The sequence below is a fragment of the Chelonia mydas genome, chromosome 2 (genome assembly GCF_015237465.2).
Source record: "Chelonia mydas isolate rCheMyd1 chromosome 2, rCheMyd1.pri.v2, whole genome shotgun sequence".
Taxonomy (NCBI): domain Eukaryota; kingdom Metazoa; phylum Chordata; order Testudines; family Cheloniidae; genus Chelonia; species Chelonia mydas.
Genome location: NC_057850.1, coordinates 247,339,077 through 247,358,530, shown reverse-complemented (window position 1 = coordinate 247,358,530; position 19,454 = coordinate 247,339,077). Strand labels below are relative to the sequence as shown.

The window sequence follows — 19,454 nt, the reverse complement described above, 5'->3', positions numbered from 1 at the left end:
AAGAGCGCCCCAGCCTATCAGCGAAGCATCAGTCATGATTATTATTGATGGGGGTTCCTGTTGGAACGGGATGCCCCTGCATACATTGTCTGGTCTTGTCCACCAATGTAAAGAGCTCCGAACATGGGGTGGTACTGTAAGTCGTTTGTGCAAGCTGTGCTTGCTGGGTATGTATACCGAGCTCAGCACATATGTAGTCTTGTGTGTCATACCATGATTGTTGTGGCTGTCATGTGTCCTAGCAGTTACAGGACAGGACGAGCCAGTATTTGGGGGCTGACTCTTACCTGTGAGATAAGGTTGGTTAGAATTGTGAATCTGTTCAGGGGCAGGGATGCCTTGGTTTCTATGGCATTGAGATGTGCCCCAATGAAGTCCAGTTGTTGAACAGGGATTAGAGTGGATTTTCATTCATTTATCTGTAGCCCTAGATCCCTGAATTGTGTGATTGTTGTCTGGACTGAGTCCAGTGCTTCTTGTTGAGTTGGGCCTTTGAGAAGGCAATCATTCAGGTAAGGGAAAATCATTATTCCTGTTTGTGTAGATGTGCCGCTACTATCACTAGGGTTTTGAAGAAAACTCTTGGTGCAGTGGATAGGCCAAAAGGTAATACTATGTACTGGAAGTGATCATGTTCTACTGTGAAATGCAGGAATTTCCTGTGAGTGAGGTATATAGTAATATGAAAATAAGCATCTTGAAGGTTGAGTCCTGAAAACCAGTCCCCCTTTTGCAGCGCTGGAAGTATCGTGCCCAGTGTCACCATTTTGAACTTCTGACTGTGTATGAACTTGTTGAGTTTCCTGAGATCCAAAACAGGTCTCCATCCCCCCTTCTTGTTCTGGGTCAAGAAGTAGTGGGAGTAGAACCCCTTCCCTGTGTATTCTGAAGGTACTTATTCCACGGCACCTAGTTGTAGAAGATGATCGACTTCTTGTCGTAACAGGTGCGTGAGAAGGGTCCCTGAAGAGGGACAGGGAGGGGGAGAGGGTAGGTGGTCGGGAGGTAAAGGGAATGGTATATCCCGATCTTACAATCTCTAACACCCATTGGTCAGTTGTTGTTGACATCCAGATGTGGTAGAATGGGCAAAAGCAGTGTCCAAAGCATGAGGATGGATTAGGTGAAAGAGCTGCCTGGTGAGGGAGATTGACCACACCCTCGACCAAAACTTCAAAATTGTGGCTTGGGCAGAGCCGATTGAGAAGTCAATGGTTGAGCTTGAGGTGTTCTCCATCGCTGCAACCATTGGTGATGTGTTTCGTTCTCGTATTGTCACTGTTGTTGTCAGTTGGAAGAGGAATCCCCGTTCCCCTGATAAGGCTGGTATCATCTTCTCTTCACAGGTGGAGTGTACATCCGCGAAGTGCGAAGGGTGGCTCAGCAATCCTTCACTGAGTGGAACCCCTCGTCTGTCTTGTTCAAAAAGAGCTTCTCTTGGTCAAGAGGTAGGTCCTCGACCTTGTTTTGGAGTTCTTTAGCTATGCCAGAGGATTGCAACCAGGATGGCCAGGGAATGACTACGGCCGTGGCCGTGGTTCTGGCTGCCATGTCTGCAACATCCAAAGACGCTTGGAGGGCTGTTTTGGCAAGTAAGAGTTGACCCTCATTTACAATGGCATGGAATTGTGATAGTTTCTCCTCGGGAAGCTCCGCTGTGAATGAGCTGAGTTTCCCATAATTATCACAATTGTATTTGGCCAGCAAGGCCAAATAGTTGGCGACTCAGAATTGTAACGTCGCCGAGGAGTAAATTTTTCATCCAAAGAGGTCGAGCCTCCGGCGTTCTTTGTCTTGTGTAGTTGATCGAAACTGTAGTTGTTTGCCAAGTTGGTTAGCGGCATCGACCACCAAGGAGTTGGGAGGCAGATGTGAGAAGAGGAAGTCCACCCCTTTGGTGGGGATGTAATACTTTCTATCTGCCCTTTTGCATGTTGGCAGAATTGAGGCCGGTGTCTGCCCGACTGTCTCTGCTGGTTCTAAGATCACATCATTGATTGGCAGAGCAATTTTGGACGTGAATGCAGGTTGTAAGATTTGTACCAGCTTGTGTTGGTTTGTCTGCACTTCCTCCAATGGGATGTCCTGGCTTTGGGCTACCCACTTAAACAGTTCCTGGAACTGTCTGAAGTCATCTGCCGAGGTAGGCGGCAGTGGCATAATTGCCTCATCCGGGGAGGAGGAAGAATAGTGAGCAGGAGATGTCGTTTCCTGATCAGCGGCTGTTACTGTGTTGTCCCCAGCATCCTGAGCCTCTGTTGGTTGCGGGGTGGGAGACATGGGATTAGACCTCAGCTCGCCTCTGAGCCATGGGTGGCCTGGATTGGGGGCCCCGGTAAGTTGCCCAGGGTTCCCAATGTGCCCATTACATTGGTAAGGCCATCTGTGTATACATCCATAGTGGTCCGTTACCACGGTTGGGCCAGCTGGTTATAAAGGTATTTAGGACCCATCTGGCTCCAGGTTGGTTGTCGGTCTTTTAGTGATGAGTGGTGAGGCAAGACAGTGCATGGTTCCTGCACATCATCATCGTCATCACTGGACAAGTGTACCGCGCCATGAGAAGTACGGGGATCTCTTCTATAACTTAAGGGAGAGCCCTTGGTACCAAGTAGTGAAGACTGCTGTGTTGATGACACAGCCAAGACTCTGTGTTGCACTAATTTCTGTGGCAGTTCTGATGTCAGTGCTGTCAGCGCCAATGGGGGTGCTCTAATCGGTACCTTCAGATGGGATGTTGAGTTAGTCGGCGCTGACTTGGTTTTCTCAGCTACTGCCGACGGCAATGTCAGTGCCGGGGGGCGGAGACATGGTGCCTGAGGAGACGCTCAGCACCAGTCCCTTACGGGTGAATTTGGTGCTGTGGAAGAGGCATGTTATCATCTTTGCCTCGACTCCATCTCCTTCGCTCGGGACTCGGCAGTGCCAGAGGTGCCCAGAGCGTCATAGGTGCTCATCCAAGCATGTGTCGGCATCAGGGGTAGTGACCTGGCAGGAGACCACCTATGTTTCTGCGGTGTTCTCTGCGGAGACGTCTGCGCCCTCTTCTTTGCTCTTTTAGAGGAAGGCATGTCTCCTGTCCCTGCAGGGGGGGTGCCTGGAGAGGAGGTCCATTGGCCTGGCTCTGTTTGGAGAGATTTCTCCATCAATATCATTTTCAAGTGGAGATCATACCAGGCTCTCACTTTCAGATTCCTGCAGTGGGTGCACATAAAGAGTGTCCATCCGAAACGGGCATTGCTTCACAGCAAGAGCTGCATCGCTTAAAGCCTGGGGAGCCAGGCATCTCTGACAGGTAACTGACCCCGGTGCAGGGAGGGTAAATAAACTGGAAAAGTAAACTTTTTAATTCTTAAAACTATCACTAACACTAACTATAACTTTTAAAAGACTAAATAACTATTTAAAACCGCTATCTTTTTTAAAGGTTTGGCAAGAGTAATAAACACCGCCCCTAAACTCCATCTTCAGCCAAGGACGGCTGAGAAGGAACTGGAGGGCTAGGGTCGTGCACACGCTAGACGCAGCACGAATGGCACTGCAAGATGCCTACTGCACACGCGCGACCTGTGCAGACATTGCTACCATTAATCTCCGATCAACGGTGCCAGGACGCACCGACAAATGAAGTGGAGCACCCACAGGGACAGCAGTTGAAGAAGAATGGATGTTCTGACAGCAAAGCTGTGTAAAAGGTACCCCAGGCTAGAGAGTAAAGGGGGACAGAGCTGTTAAACAGTCCAGATAGTACCCTGGGAAACATCACAGTATGCAACTGGAATTCTGAGAAATTATATCCATCGGAAGTAGAAGAGCTATGAGCTGATGACTGAAGAGATGCAGCAGGTCTGAACACCAAAACTGACAAGGTCATGCTGAAGCCACCAGGATCATCTGAGCTTTGTCTTGTCTCACTTTCCTTAACAGTATGGAAACGTAAGGAACAAGAAGAGCAGTTGATCTGACCATGGAATCAGAAAAGCAGCCACTATTGACACCTAGCTGTGACCTCAGGGCTAGATTACCCAATAGGCAGACTAAGCACGTGCTTAGGGCACCAGCAAAGCAGAGGGCACCAAAAAAAATATATTTTTTTAAAAAAAATTAATATTTGATATTTCCAAAAAAGCATCCAAGTAGTCATCATGGGAAAAATCAGAACTTTGTTAGACTTCCTTACACTCCACTACACACTCTTCCCCCGTTTTTCTGTTTTTTTTTATTACTTATCCCCACCTAAATCAGGGGGGCGCCCTACTAACGTAGATCAAAAAATGCGAGGAAATCAGATCCTGTCATGTATTGCAATACATTTGTTTTATTATTGATATATTCTTCTGAGTTATATGTACTTGATTTCATATATATATATAATATATATATACACACACATAAAAATAGTGTACATTGTGTAATTTGTTTTTTTTTTAGTTCAGATAACTGAGATGGGGGCAGGATGAAACATAACCAACTGAGTGGAGCACAGAAACGTAAACTGGTGGAAGAAAAGAAACAAAAAACTAGTGAAATTTTTCAAAATCTTCCAAAGTTGACATCATTTTTCGAAGTGAATCCATCAGAAGCATCATCTTCTCTCAGTAGCACAGACATCGTTCCAAACCCTGTAGGTGTTTCAGAGACTGACCCTTCTTCTGTTGGTGAAACAAACACCATTCCAGAACATGTGGATGTGTCAGAAACTGTAACTGATCATCCTACTCCTGGTGGTAAAACAGACATTGTTCTAGAAGGTGTGGATGTGTCAGAGACTGAACCTGCTTGTGCTGTAAATAATGGGAGAAAAGATCCTGGTATGTGGGTTGATTTCAGTACCTATGATTTAGCTTACTGGATAGATCGTGTACCAAATGACTGTCAACACCATACTGGGTCATTTGAGAAATCACGCTGGACTTTTACCAATGGCAAACGAACAAGATATTGTCCACAAAAAATATTTTTCAGCATGAAAGCGAATGGTGAGAAATACACTCGAGAATGGCTACTGTATTCACCATCAACAGGATCTGTGTACTGTTTTGTTTGCAAACTTTTTGCATATAAACCTTCAACATCCCGGTTTCCTGCCGATGGATTTAGTGACTGGCGGAATACTGTTTTAATTGAACAACATGAAAATAGCACTATTCACATAGATTCAATGTTGACATGTTTAAATCGAAGACAGGGCTTTGGATTGACACAAAAATTGGAAGAACAAATTAAAGGGGAGCATGAATACTGGCAACATGTCTTGCAGCGTGTTATAGCTGTTATTCAAACATCAGCTGAACGTGGTCTGCCTTTCCGGGGATCAGATGACACATTTGGATCATTGCAGAATGGAAATTTCTTGGGATTGTTGGAGCTTATGGCTCAGTTTGACCCATTTTTAGCAGGCCATATCTCAAAATATGGGAATGCTGGCAAAGGTAACCCATCATACTTATCCAAGACAATATGTGATGAACTCATTGGTCTAATGAGTGACAAAGTTCATTCAGCTATTGTGGATGAAATAAGTACTACTGGGTACTTCAGTTTATCTGTCGACTCTACACCTGATCTTTCACATATTGATCAACTGAGCATTGTACTAAGATATGTGTCTCCCACAGATGGAAAACCAGCTGAACGATTTACAACGTTCCTCAATTTGAAAAGCCACACTGGTGAAGAAATGGCAAATCAAGTACTGCATTATCTGTGCCAAGTTTGCAAAACAGATTTCTCAAAGTGCAGAGGTCAATCTTATGACAATGCTGACAACGCCAGGGCATTATCAAGGAATGCAGAAGCTTTTAGAACAGAACAAATATGCCATATTCATACCATGTGCTGTACACTCTCTCAATCTTGTTGGCCACAGTGCTGTTGATTGTTGTCCGGTGGCAGTAAGTTTTTTCTCAACAGTCCAATTACTTTATACATTTTTCTCTGCCTCAACACACCTATGGGCAGTTCTTAAAACATATTTGGGCAATGATCATGTGTTGAAATCTCTTTCTAATACTCGCTCAGAGGCACATGCAGTGGCAACAAGTGCAATTCTGGAGTCCTACTCAAAGATTGTGGATGCATTAGAAAGTATAGCTGAAGACCAATCACAAAAGGGAGAAACTATACAAGAGGCAGAAAACATTGCAAACAAGATGCAAGAACCAGAGTTTGTATTCATGTGGAATGAAATTTTACAACACTTCTACCACACAAGTCAAGCTTTCCAAGAAAAAGAATTGATTTGAAAACATGTGCAGACCTCTGTCAATCATTAGCAGACCACTTACACACTTTGAGGAATTATTTTGAAAGATTTGAAGACACATCAAAAGATATCTTGCCTGATACTAACTACAAAGAAGTCCAGTCCCGCAAACGAATCAGGAAAAAACATGCAGATGATAGCAGTGCAACAGAAACAGCATTGAATCCTAGAGACACATTTCGCGTATCTACTTACTACATTATAATTGATACACTTGAAGCTCATATGAAGAGGAGAGGTGAAGCGTACAAAGAAGTATCAAGCAGATTTTCTTTTCTAAACGATATGTACTTATCTGACGAACAACATTCACAAGGTTCCCAAAAGCTAGTTGACTCATACCCTGTTGACTTGAACATGAACCTCTGTGGGTTTCTTCAGTGCTGAGGCCAAGGGCACCAGTATGGCCAAAGTTGAAAACTGCATGGACAGGGCATATTACACCAAAGTGGTGGACCCCAAGGACCAAAAGATAGTTCCTGAGATGGAGTCCTAAAAGCAGTGGTCCAAGAGGAACTTCCTCTGTCATGTTTTCTATCCATTGATGGAACCACTGAGAGTGATCAAGGCTCCAAGGACTCTTCTCTACTGGATGCCTACAAAGATGAAAAATCTTCCAAAATTGGTACTGAAGGAGCCTACCACTCACCACTCATTAAAGAGTAGAACGCATTTCCTTTTCCTTAACCTGAGGTCACAATGATATCTTCATGACAGATACTCTGGGTTGCACTGGTGGAGATTCTGACCTGCCCAATAAAGGAGAAAAGTACATATCTGAAGACAGGAACTCCAAACCTTCTCGCTGGAGGTTGATAGACACTAAGAGATCTGGCCATTGATCTAGGGCATCACAAGATCTTCTACACATACACTAGTTTCAGGTGGTAGACCAGAAGACCTGAATTATGCAGGTCTCTTTATGGTAATGGCAGATGCCACTGCCCTTGAAACGGAGTCTGAAATATCATATGCGGCTCTTAACGACTGTTTGGCAACAAACTGTCTCTCTGTAATTAACAGCTTCACTAATTTTCTTTTCTATTCAGGAAGGTCCTTAGCAAAAACAGCCATCTTTTCCCAATGACAGAACTGATATTGACACATCAGAGCTTGATAGTTGATGAGAAGATGATCTTCCTCCCTAAAGTGTCTAATTTTTCACCTTCCCTATCAAACAGAGCAGAATGCACCTCACTATCTTTTTGCTTGTTGAACTGCTGCAGCCACCACCAGTGAGCTTGGGAGCAAGGTGAGTGTGAAACAGCAAGAACTCTTCATAGGGCAGCTGCTTTTTTCAACATGACCAGACTCATAACTGGATTAAATCAAATTATTTTAGGTGGCTTCAAAAGTACTTCCAATACTGTTAGAGTGATCTTTGAATTAGAAGGAGCCCCCAAGTTATAAAAAATTAGATGAGAGATCTCTTTTATAGAGACTGATGGTATATTCAAAGTTGAAGTCCTTCTAGAGACCAAGCCATGGAACTATACTGTGTCTTCAGACAGTGAAGATGCTATGCAATTCCTACATTATCACCTGGAAAGGTTTGGTCTCCAGTCTTTAAATCAGTGCCCTAGAACTCTACATTGGTTCTTCTTCTGAAAGAGTATCTGGGACCACCACTGGAGATTGCTGTCTATACCTGCTGATGTAGACAGATTTGGGGGCACCCAGAGGTCTCAGAGGGGACAACTCCCCGTATGACTACATATGTTCAGCTTCCTCATAATATCTAGGAGACGGCCAATAGGACCATCCAGCTCAAGAAGGACACTGACAGTCTTGGTAGTACTCAGAATCAGCTTCTGTATCATGGAACCCACCTGGATGTAGGTGTGTTCTGTGTGAGTATGGGTCATTGAGAGTATATGTTTTGTAAGCAAAACAGAACCAAGGTAGAAAGTAACCTGTCTGTCTGATGCCACACTGGAGTGTGGATCCAACCTTAGATCTCAGGTAGTTGGAGACAGTGACACTAGAGGTCTAGGCAAACTTAAAAACTAAAAAAGGGGAAGATAATTTTCCCAGAGAGCCTGTACGAGATGTAGGAGAGGGAAGAGACAGTTCAGGGAAGATTTGGCTATGCTCCATAACCTTTTGTCTTTTCCCCACAGGGGAAAGCAGAGAAGGTGCCTCTATTGTTTCCCTTTTATCTTGTAATTGTTAGTGTCTTCTAGATCTGAGGCTATTTGAGGATCTGAGTGATGTATTGGGCTATAATTAATAACTTTGGCACAGGTGGCTCCTCAGCCCTGGAGATGATTTTTGGATTGGTAACACTCAGATCACCTGCCTTCATTTTAGGATTTGAGGCTGACATTGGAATTAATCCCAAAGAATATGAAAGGGATTCCAGACGGTGCTTGGACATAAAAATGGAGGCAGCATCACGCAATACCAGTCTGCTCCGAACCAGGAGAGTCCGGGCTCTTTTGAGAGGGCTGGCTCTGCTAACAGAGGCCTACACATGCACCATTCTGCTACTCTTGGAACTAGGATCTGACAACTTAAAATCTCTCAGTATCAAGAGTTTTACTCTTTTCCATGGATTGGAGGACAATTCATTTTGTAGAACCTTAGGCTGCTGGTTCTTAGTTCTCAAAGGATCCAGACCTAACTTTACTCACAGAACCAAATTGATTAGCACCGGAGGGTCTGGCCACTAGGTCCTCCTGTAACAGAAGAATTGGTAGCCAGTTTTGCTGCTCCTTTTGGGCTCTTGAAGTAAAGGTGCTATAAACTTTGCACTAAGAAAGAATGTGTCCTTCTCCTAAGAATGATAGACACCTCGTACGGGTGCTGGAGGCAAGGAAGACAGCAGGAAAAAAAGGATTACTCTTAAAACCTGGCTGCTTTCCCTTTGGATCCACCACAGAATCCATGAGACTGCACTGAGGCGCAGACCCTAAAGGGAGTCTCAACATATAAATAAATAAAATACTTTTATAAAATAAAATACTGTACTCTTAACTAACTATGGCACTATTTGATTAAAGAAGTGGATCCAAGTCAGATCTGGAAGGTTCCAATCCATCTGCAACTGCACATGGAAGGAATTGAGGTGGCCAGTGTGCTACATTCCCTGTCATAGCCTCACCTTCAGAATATTCAGAACAGTGGGGGGGGGGGGGGAGGTCAGAAGAGGACATGAGAGCACTCCAAGAGGACCTGCTGTGAAGCATTCTATTATCAGAGCTGCAACAGCAACATATACCAAGAACGGGAATATGTAAAGGCCACTCAAAGAAAATTTTTTTTTCTTCCTTTAGTTATGTTCAATATGAGAAAGGCAACTGAAATAAGAAACCAGCCAGATACAAACCTGAGGCAAGCTACATTTCACAAATAATTATTTATTATCTGTAGCATTTTCCCATGCAATGTAATAACTGCCTATGATTTGGATAACAGTAAGAGAAAACTTTGCAAACACTTAATCAGTAAGAGTTTAAGATATTGGTGAGGTTATAAAGATAGACTGTACCAATTTCTGTTCACTCATCAATGATTAATCACAATTTCCAGTCATATTGTTTGAGTCTCATTAGCTTCTTTACTGATAGACCTGATAAGCCAGTTAACATCCATTGCCCAAAAGAGAAAGAGAAAAGGAGTACATAAATCCAGGGGTGAAAGTAAGCCGGTGCAGGCTGGTACGGCATACCGGTAAAAAGTGGCCACCAGTACCAGCCCATACCAGCTGACTTTAAATCACTGCTGTGGCAGCGCTTTAATGTCATTGCCTCTTTTGCCCCCCCACAGCTGCCGCCGACAGGGGGAGGCAAAAGGAGCAGCTGCCTCGGGGATATAAAAGGGCCCAGGGCTCCAGCCGCCGCTGCTGCTACCATGACAACGGCCGGAGCCCCAAGCCCTTTAAATCGCAGCTGGAGCCCCGGGAGGAGGTGTGGGCCAGGCAGCGTGGAAGGGCTGGCTGGGGGACTCTGACCCCCCCAGCCACACCCCTTCTGCCCAAGGCTCTGCCCCTTCCGGGGGCCAGAGCTGGCCCCCGTACCAGTAAGTCTTCGTCTTTACTGTCATCCCTGCATAAATCTTTTCTTTCCATAAAATGTATTCTATTTTCATTCCAGTTTAATTTGGTCCAGTGTTTCATTACAGCCCACCACATGGCTCTCAGATCATTTGGTTAGAGACACAGAGAGGCAGGGAAAGTTCTTTACTTTATATATTTAGGAGGAGCTGGACAAAAAAAAGTAACTTTAAGGCCAAAATTTCAGTTCATCCTTAAACAAGCAATTATTTGTGCCCATAATTTGTTCCACTAAGATACGTGCACCTCTGCCTGTGTATGCAAATCAGGGACTTTGGCCTGGTCTACACTTAAAATTTAGGTCAACATAGCTCTGGCACTTAGGGTTGTGAAAATCCATACCCCTGAGTGCCGTAGCTATACTTACCTAACCCCCAATGTAGATGTAGCTAGCTCAACAGCAGATAGCTTCTGTCACCCTAGCTAACTTTGTTCAGGGACGTGGTGTTCTTACAGTGACAGAAAAACATGTTCCATTGGTGTAGGCTGTGTCTGCACTATAAGGTTATGCTGGCATAGTTACAGCACCATAGCTGTTCCGCAACAGTCCCCGTAGTGTAGACACTGCCTCAGACAAGTGATTTATTTGTGCCCACAGAAAATGGATGCCAGTGTACAAAAATGAAACCTTTAGTCTCAGCTTGGCAACAGCCTATGTTAACCTAGCACTATTTGGTTTGCACTGCACTCTTCAGAGCACATCAAGCCCCCTAACCCAGGAGCACAATAAATAGGCATTGGCCAGTTTATAATGAGCTAGCTGGGGTCAGAGTCAGTACTGTGGATATCTCCAAGCCTGGGACACAGACCAGAAAATGCCTTCAGAAAATCACTCAAAGGATCACATTAGTATATGAAATCCAGAAGGAATAACCGCAGATGCAGAAGAGAGCAAAGTTCTCAGGCCTTGATGGGATGAGCCTCCTTTAAGTCATGAACACAACATGATTTACTACAATGTGTTAAATAGGTTATTACTACCTTGTTGTTGTCTCCGTTGAATCTGTGAATCCCAACAGCTTCAGGAGTAATCTCTATCACATCAAAATAGAAACCTTAAATCAAAGCAAATTAAAGATAGTCATGTTTTCTTCTGGCACAAAAAAGTATTAGTTTCAGCAAATGGCTAGAAAAACAACAAGTGTATATAATGCCCACAAGAGTACAGAATGGTAACAGAGTGGAGCAAGACAAAGTAATTTGATTTATTAGACAATAAATTTAAATTTTGTATAGCATCTTACATGCACAAAATAAAATCACGGAATGTTTCCTGACCAATTCCAGTCCACACATTTATTGAATTTATTCTATTTCCATTGATTTATAAGAATGTGTTTTTTAAAAGCATCTCTGACCCCAGGCACCTTTAATACTTCAATAGAAACACAAACCATATAATAAAAAAAGATAAATCCAGCAACTCAGCCTCACTATATAACAGAAATTACCAACCAAATACATACGTATACAAATAGTGTATGTAGGTTACAATAAATCTTAGCGGTAGCATGAGTAGATACAGGGCAAGTGGGAAAGGGAGAGAAGAAAGAAACAAGTGATAGGAAGCTACTACCTATGAAATAATGATTGTATCCAAGCAAACCCTGGAGTTCCCAACTTTGTCAAGGTTCATACCTAGGTTTCCATTGTTTCCAACAACAGTATATTTTAGGGCTTTGGAGAATTCGTCCCAGGAGCCTGAAGCACAGTCATCTCTGATCCTCTCTCTTATTAGAGAGCCATTCTTAAAACTAAAAACAAACAACAATACTAACTATATATTCAAAAGCGGCATTTTCCAAATCATTTGGACCCCCCAGATTATTAAAGAGGATTTTGAACACTAGAGGATTTAGACACACAACGGTCACTAACGTTAACGGAACACATATCTAAATTCCTTAGACTGCTTCGAAAGTCTCAATCCAAAGTACTATAACTCAGTGCAACTGAGGTGGGAGAGACAAAGGTGGCTCCAAACATTCTCTCCTACTTTGACCCTGGTGGTGCTTAGGGGACAAACTATCTCCTTGGGCAAATTAGAGCAGCCACATGGCTATCCTAGAGACCACCCCAGGAGCTGAATATCAGAGGATGACGTGTTCCAGCTACACACCCAGCATGTCCCAGAACAGCAGCAGTTCTTCCCCTCTATGAAAGAGGAATCTCCAGATGCCTCTTTAAAGGTACCTTTAAATCCCTTTTGTACTACTAATGCAAAGGTTATATATTTTAGGTCAAGGATCTAGCCCCCAAACCATTACCATTCACGTGATTTCTATTCCTCTAAATTTAATACACTGCCTTAGATTCATGCTCACCAGCCTCAAATTATACAAAAATGAACCCCATCCCTTCTATTGGCACCAGAGCTTATTCCTCGCAATTTTGCAGCTCCTGCTCCCCAAATTAAATAATGGGGATGTCATAATGTTGATGCCATATACTGTACATAATATTGAATTTTTTATTCATTATCATTTTGCAAAGGAAACAAGAAAAATATCTTGTTGACTCCAAATGTAAGAGAAAAATCATGTAAAAGGATGTTACCATAAAAGTGCCATATAGGCTCGAGAGTCAACAGGATTGCAGAAAATATGACCTTCTAATGCAGGCGCTGGTTCTTTAATCCAAAGAAACAATGTGTCGCTTGTGCCAAGGCTAATCTGGAGAAGAAAATAATTATAATAATAATAATTGTATCACATGGAAGGCAATACAGAAATTAAATTAAACCGATTTATTATTACTGCTAATTGTTTTTAAATCACACATTTAGTGAACTGGATTCTTATTATAGCAAGCGGTGATTCAGGTTGTCACCCCAATTAAATATGTTCCAGAGATAGAGATCCAGCGACTTATAAATTTGGGGCATTATCTTAAAAATAGCCCATGAGTTTGATTAAAATCCTACATCCAGCTCCAGGAGGAACTGAAATGAGAATCAGTCTGACTCCAGGACACAGAAAATCAACAGATTCTCTATTTTGGTTTAGTTGAGGACCAAAGGTTATTGTCCAGGTTCCTATTTTACATTCTGTAGTAGCTCTAATTTTATCACAGTGATGTGAACATTTTTCATGAATGTGTATTGACTTACCGCAATGTCCCCTTCTTCAAGTTTCATTCCTGCAAGCGAAGCTGAAAACATACATCAGATAGTTCAATTAATAACTAGGCATTCAAGGTAATTATGCTGCACTGGAGATGACATTCTATTCTGTGCAGAAAGCCAGCACAAGGCCCAAACATAACCTCAAAGTGGATTTAAGTGGTGAGTAGGCCTTGTTTACTTTGGAGAAGTTCACCCTAAATACTGAAGTTAGTCATTATAGGGCATCATAGAATCAAAGGAGTTGGAGATTAAAAATTCTATCATGTCGCCTCTTTCAGAGTAGCAGCCGTATTAGTCTGTATCCACAAAAAGAACAGGAGTACTTATGGCACCTTAGACACTAACAAATTTATTTGAGCATAAGCTTTCGTGGGTTACAGCCCGCTTCATCACATGCATAGAATGGAACATATAGAAGATATATATATACATACAGAGAACATGAAAAGGCGAAAGTTGCCATACCAACTCTAAGAGGCTAATTAATTAAGATGAGCTATTATCAGCAGGAGAAAAAAAAAACTTTTGTACTGATAATCAAGATGGCCCATTTTAGACAGTTGACAAGAAGGTGTGAGGATACTTAACATGGGGAAATAGATTCAATTTGTTTAATGACCCAGCCACTCCCAGTCTCTATTCAAGCCCAAGTTAATGGTATCTAGTTTGAAAATTAATTCCAGTTCAGCAGTTTCTCGTTGGAGTCTGTTTTTGAAGCTTTTCTGTTGCAAAATTAAAAGGAGTACTAGTGGCACCTTAGAGACTAACCAATAAATTCGTTAGTCTCTAAGGTGCCACTAGTACTCCTTTTCTTTTTGCGAATACAGACTAACATGGCTGCTACTCTGAAACCTGTTGCAAAATTGCCACCTTTAAGTCTGTTACTGAGTGACCAGGGAGGTTGAAGTGTTCTCCTACTGGTCTTTCAATGTTATGATTCCTGATGTCAGATTTGTGTCCATTTATCCTTTTACATAGAGACTGTCCGGTTTGGCCAATGTACATGGCAGAGGGGCCTTGCTGGCACATGATGGCATATACCACATTGGTAGATATGCAGGTGAACGAGTCCCTGATGGCGTGGCTTATGTGATTAGGTCCTATGATGGTGTCACTTGAATAGATGTGTGGACAGAGTTGGCATCAGGCTTTGTTGCAAGGATAGGTTCCTGGGTTAGTGTTTTTGTTGTGTGGTTGCTGGTGAGTATTTGCTTCAGGTTGGGGGGCTGTCTGTAAGTGAGGACTGGTCTGTCTCCCAAGATCTGTGAGAGTGAGGGATCATCTTTCAGGATAGGGTGTAGATCTTTGATGATGCGCTGGAGAGGTTTGGGGCTGAAGGTGACGGCTAGTGGCATTCTGTTATTTTCTTTGTTGGGTCTGTCCTGTAGTAGGTGACTTCTGGGTACTCTTCTGTCTCTGTCAATCTGTTTTTTCACTTCAGCAGGTGGGTATTGTAGTTTTAAGAATGCTTGATAGAGATCTTGTCGGTGTTTGTCTCTGTCTGAGGGATTGGAGCAAATGCGGTTGTATCTTAAAGCTTGGCTGTAGACAATGGATTGTGTGGTGTCCCCTGGATGGAAGCTGAAGGCATGTAGGTAAGTATAGCGGTCAGTAGGTTTCCTGTACAGGGTGGTATTTATGTGACCATCGCTTATTAACACTGTAGTGTCTAGGAAATGGACCGCTTGTGTGGACTGGTCCAGGCTGAGGTTGATGGTGGGACGGAAATTGTTGAAATCATGGTGGAATTCCTCAAGGGCTTCTTTTCCATGGGTCCAGATGATGAAGAGGTCATCAATGTAGCACGAGTAGGGGTATTTGGGGACGAGAGCTAAGGAAGCGTTGTTCTAAGTCAGCCATAAAAATGTTGGCATACTGTGGGGCCATGCGGGTACCTATAGCAGTGCCGCTGACTTGTAGGTATACACTGTCCCCAAATGTGAAATAGTTGTGGGTGAGGACAAAGTCACAAAGTTCAGCCACCAGGTTTGCCGTGACATTATCGGGGATACTGTTCCTGATAGCTTGTAGTCCATCTTTGTGTGGAATGTTGGTGTAGAGGGCTTCTACATCCATAGTGGCCAGGATGGTGTTTTCTGGAAGATCACCGATGTCACCTGTTAGCCCACGCACTCCTACTTTCCACCAGTACAGGATTGTTCTCTATGATATATTTTCAAGTGTTTTGTTCTCTCAAGTTTTAAATATCTTAGGCCCTGTTTTGGTAAAGTACTTAAACAGACAAGGTGTCCTACTGACATCAGTGGGACTATTCACATGCCTAAGTCCTTTGCTGAATTTGAACCTTACAGAAGGATAGTCTTGTAGTTGAAGTACCCATCTGGGATCTAGGCTGTCTTGGTTCAATTCCTGGCTCTGCAACAGACTTCCTGTGTTCCTCTGGGCAAATCACTTAATCTCCCTCAGTTCCCCATATATAAAGTGGGGCCAATGACAGTCCCTTTTGCTGGTCTGGTCCATTTTGACCATAACTCTATCTTTTACTATACATATGTACAGTGCCTAGCATAATGAAGTCCCTATCTTGGTTCAGACATGTAAGCGCTACTGTAATACAGATAAATAATAATTTAAAAATCTCAAGAAATGGTGCTTCTGCACTCTTGTCCATAGGAGTTTTCAGAACTTCCACAAACATCCCTAAATTTAGCACATCTTGGATATCTGGGAATTTTGAAGCCCCTTCAATTATCTCTTAATAGAATTTTAGTAAAGGGCATCATTAAAATTTCGGCACCCACAAGATTAATGAGGGTGGGAGATTAAAAGAATAAAAACAAACTTTCAAGCACTTTGATGCCTGACTTCCCACTGTCTCTTTCAAGTAAGGCTTACACTGTATCTTGTAGTGATGAAGTTTGTCTTCTGTCACTGTGTTATTCCTTTTTAAAAAACTATGGTATTTATTCTACACAAGTAACTGTCTAAAGCACTGCAGTATCATTAATGCAAGTGCTAGTGTTTTGGATTATTAATGTGAAATTGTGCACTACTTTTTTAAGGGTTTGTTTCCTGTTTATAGAATTTTTCTTTTAAACCTTTTTTCAGGTTTTAACGGGTGATTTCTTTTTAAAGGTTTGGGAATTGGTTTATATTAATTTAAATATATGTTTGTTTGAACTAGGTTTTATCTTCTTCGTACCCAGGACTAACAGCCTGATTGAAGAAAAGTTCTAGTAGTTAGAGTGAATCTCTGATCTCAGTTTCCACCTTCAGGCTTGGAGGAGAAAATGCAAGTTCTTTAAACAATAGATTTTTCTCAAGCTAAAATGGAAGTGTTCCTTGGCAAAGGAAGTTTCTCAGGTGTGGACAAACCAAAACCTAAATTGTCAAGGTGCAATTTAGGTGCACTGTGATTATGAGATGCATTTGGAGTCCATATGCAGTATATATCCCATACAAAGTATGTATCTCAGAAGAATCAGTGACAAAGGCTGCTGGAAAAAGGTGCCTGTGCGATATTCTTTCACCATACATAGATCATCTAAGAATTAATGAGATTTATTCAGTGAATATGATAATACACAAACACAGAACTATGGAAGCATATTCGTTTATTATCTCACCTGGATTGTCCCCGGTAAATGTCACTACTTTACAGTCTGGACTAAACCCATAGCGCTGAATATAATATGGAGAAACAGAGCCCTAGGGAGTAAACAACACATGAAGAAAGCTGAAAAGTGCAAATTAATCCCAGAGTGTCAGAATACATCTATAATACAGATATCCAGCTGATTCTATAGTACTTCTACAGTAGCTGCAATAATTATTTATATTTGCTTTACATTTACATTGCAGCGCTTTAGAAATTTTTGAGTTAACGTTTTTGTAAGATACAAACAAGAAAACCTCCTGAAAACATCCCTCAGATCAGATTCTGAAACGGTAAAGACAACAGCAGCATTCTGACTTCAGATCTGCCTCCAGTTATTCACAAAATATACATACACTTGTGTTCCACACCCACATACATATATATTAATATTCAAAATTAGATAGGAATACAGATTGATATGCAAACAAAAAAAACACATACAGCTAGTATGCATCACTATGTCAAATGTGATATGAATGTTCATCATCGATTATCTTTTATTTCAGGGGTCGAAGATTCCATTCTTTTATGTCTCACCAACAACAAATGGTAGCAAGAGGAGATTACTCTTTAAAATAAGAGGACACTTAAAATGACTTCTAAAACGCTGCTCCTGTTTTCACTGCCAATACCAGAAGACCAGCACTTGGCACTGGAATCACAGCAAACTCCCAGATGGGTCAACCATGTTCACTAGTGCTTATACAGTGGCTGGGTGCCTGCTATCCCCATTCCCACGCATGCACATCTCTCATTTTGTGGTGCTGCTCAGACCACAATCTATTTCAAAAGGTATTCAACCTGATTTGTTTTGACAATATAACAAAGATACGCTAGGCGAACTGAGGGGCTTTTAATAAACCTGATAACTGATTGAAGTTATTGCATGAGCCCTACAAACTTTATAACTACCACACAGTACTGCACTTGAGAAGCTTAAATGTCAGGCTCTATTTCTTCAGTGTTACTGACTGATGATAAAAGGAATACAGTAAACATTGTTCTCTCATCTAAAGTCAAACAAGTGTTTGTGGGTATGCAAGGAGAGAAAAGAGACTTCTATCATTTGAAGACTGCCAACAGGGTCACCATAATCTTAGTCTTTGTATCCCCAGCATGCAAAAACCAGAGGAATCTAGTGATGAAAGTAGTGACAGCCACCAAAGTAGGGCTTGTGCATCCTTTCAAAGATGTCAGCACTCCTGCTCTGGACTTACACAGCACTCCTGGACATATTAGTCAGCCAGAACAGCTCTGGAGACTACCCCTAGAGCACAGTATCTCTGTGCAAACATACACCAAGAGGGGCCCTATCTGTTACACACAGAGCATAGCCCCAAAATCAGCAGTTATCCTCCACTGGCACATACCAATACTGAACTGGATGGCACAACAGGTCCCAGCTTTTCTTCTAATCCAGGCGCACAAGCATTGAGGCAGGCGGTGGACCATATTTTATCATGAATCTGCAGTAAATTCATTCCAGAACCTATGAGACAACAGTATTCAAACACAAAATGTAGATCTTGGAACATAAGAATAGATTAATGAAAAGAAAACAAAAGATACTGCATTAGAGGATTTCACCTGCCTAAAGGCAGAAAAGAAACTACAAATAAAAGTGGACATTTAATACTGAAATGGAATGGTCTCAGCTCAGCAGAGCACAGGGATGCTGCACAGTTACTGACTCACAGCTCTGTGGTAGCTTTCATTTTGGAAAGGGGATGGGGGCAAGGAATCTTCCCCACTGCATAGGAACTGGATATAGTCAAAGTCCTTGCACTCCAACCAGTGATGCTAGACTCCCAAAATAAATGGGGAGGTACAGATAGATCCTGCAACCCCTCAACATTGGCGAGCAGAAAATGAAGCCTATGCTGCACCCAATCAAACTGCAGTCCCTCTGCATTTGAGGGAATTGTGCTTTAGGCACAATAGTGCAGGAATTCCTACTAAGGTGGTATGCACCTTTGCACTGCACCCTAGTTGGGCTGTGGTTTTAGGCCATCATTTGGCTGTAACTAATCCTCCTAAGATGCCTGTGAGGTTATGTTTGTATTATCGCCCTCCTTTACAAATGGGGAAATTGACCAAGAAAGGTCATGGCCCAAATTTTAAAAAGTAACCTCTAATTTTGGGTGATACAAGTTTTGGGTGTCCAGTTTTATACATTTAAGACATGATTTTCAGACTGGTTGAATACCTTCAAGTCCAGCTGAAGTCAATGAGAGTTGTGGGTGCTCAACACCTCTAAAAATAAGGTTCAATGTGTGTATTACTGGACACATTTTAAAATTTGGTCTTAATGATTGGCCAAGGCCACATAGGTGAGTCAGTGTCAGAGCCAGGATTAGAGCTGAGGGGACTCTAAATCTGAACCCTGCAGTTA

General features: G+C 42.4%; 1 protein-coding gene across 5 annotated transcripts in view; it reads right to left on the bottom strand.

The window, feature by feature from the left end:
* The window catches only part of XYLB (xylulokinase), a 146,138-nt gene that overhangs the window by 95,393 nt on the left and 31,291 nt on the right, over nt 1-19,454 (bottom strand). For all 5 annotated transcript variants that reach the window (XR_005224109.2, XM_037891142.2, XM_043541601.1 and 2 more), the window contains 6 exons: nt 18,433-18,551; nt 17,031-17,112; nt 13,429-13,469; nt 12,876-12,991; nt 11,958-12,073; nt 11,301-11,374 (listed from right to left, as the gene is read on the bottom strand). Coding sequence is in view for 4 of the 5 variants with exons in the window: in XM_037891142.2 (XP_037747070.1) it covers nt 11,301-11,374; nt 11,958-12,073; nt 12,876-12,991; nt 13,429-13,469; nt 17,031-17,112; nt 18,433-18,551 (548 nt within the window). In the remaining variant the exon portion in view is untranslated. The remainder of the gene's footprint in view (nt 1-11,300; nt 11,375-11,957; nt 12,074-12,875; nt 12,992-13,428; nt 13,470-17,030; nt 17,113-18,432; nt 18,552-19,454) is intronic.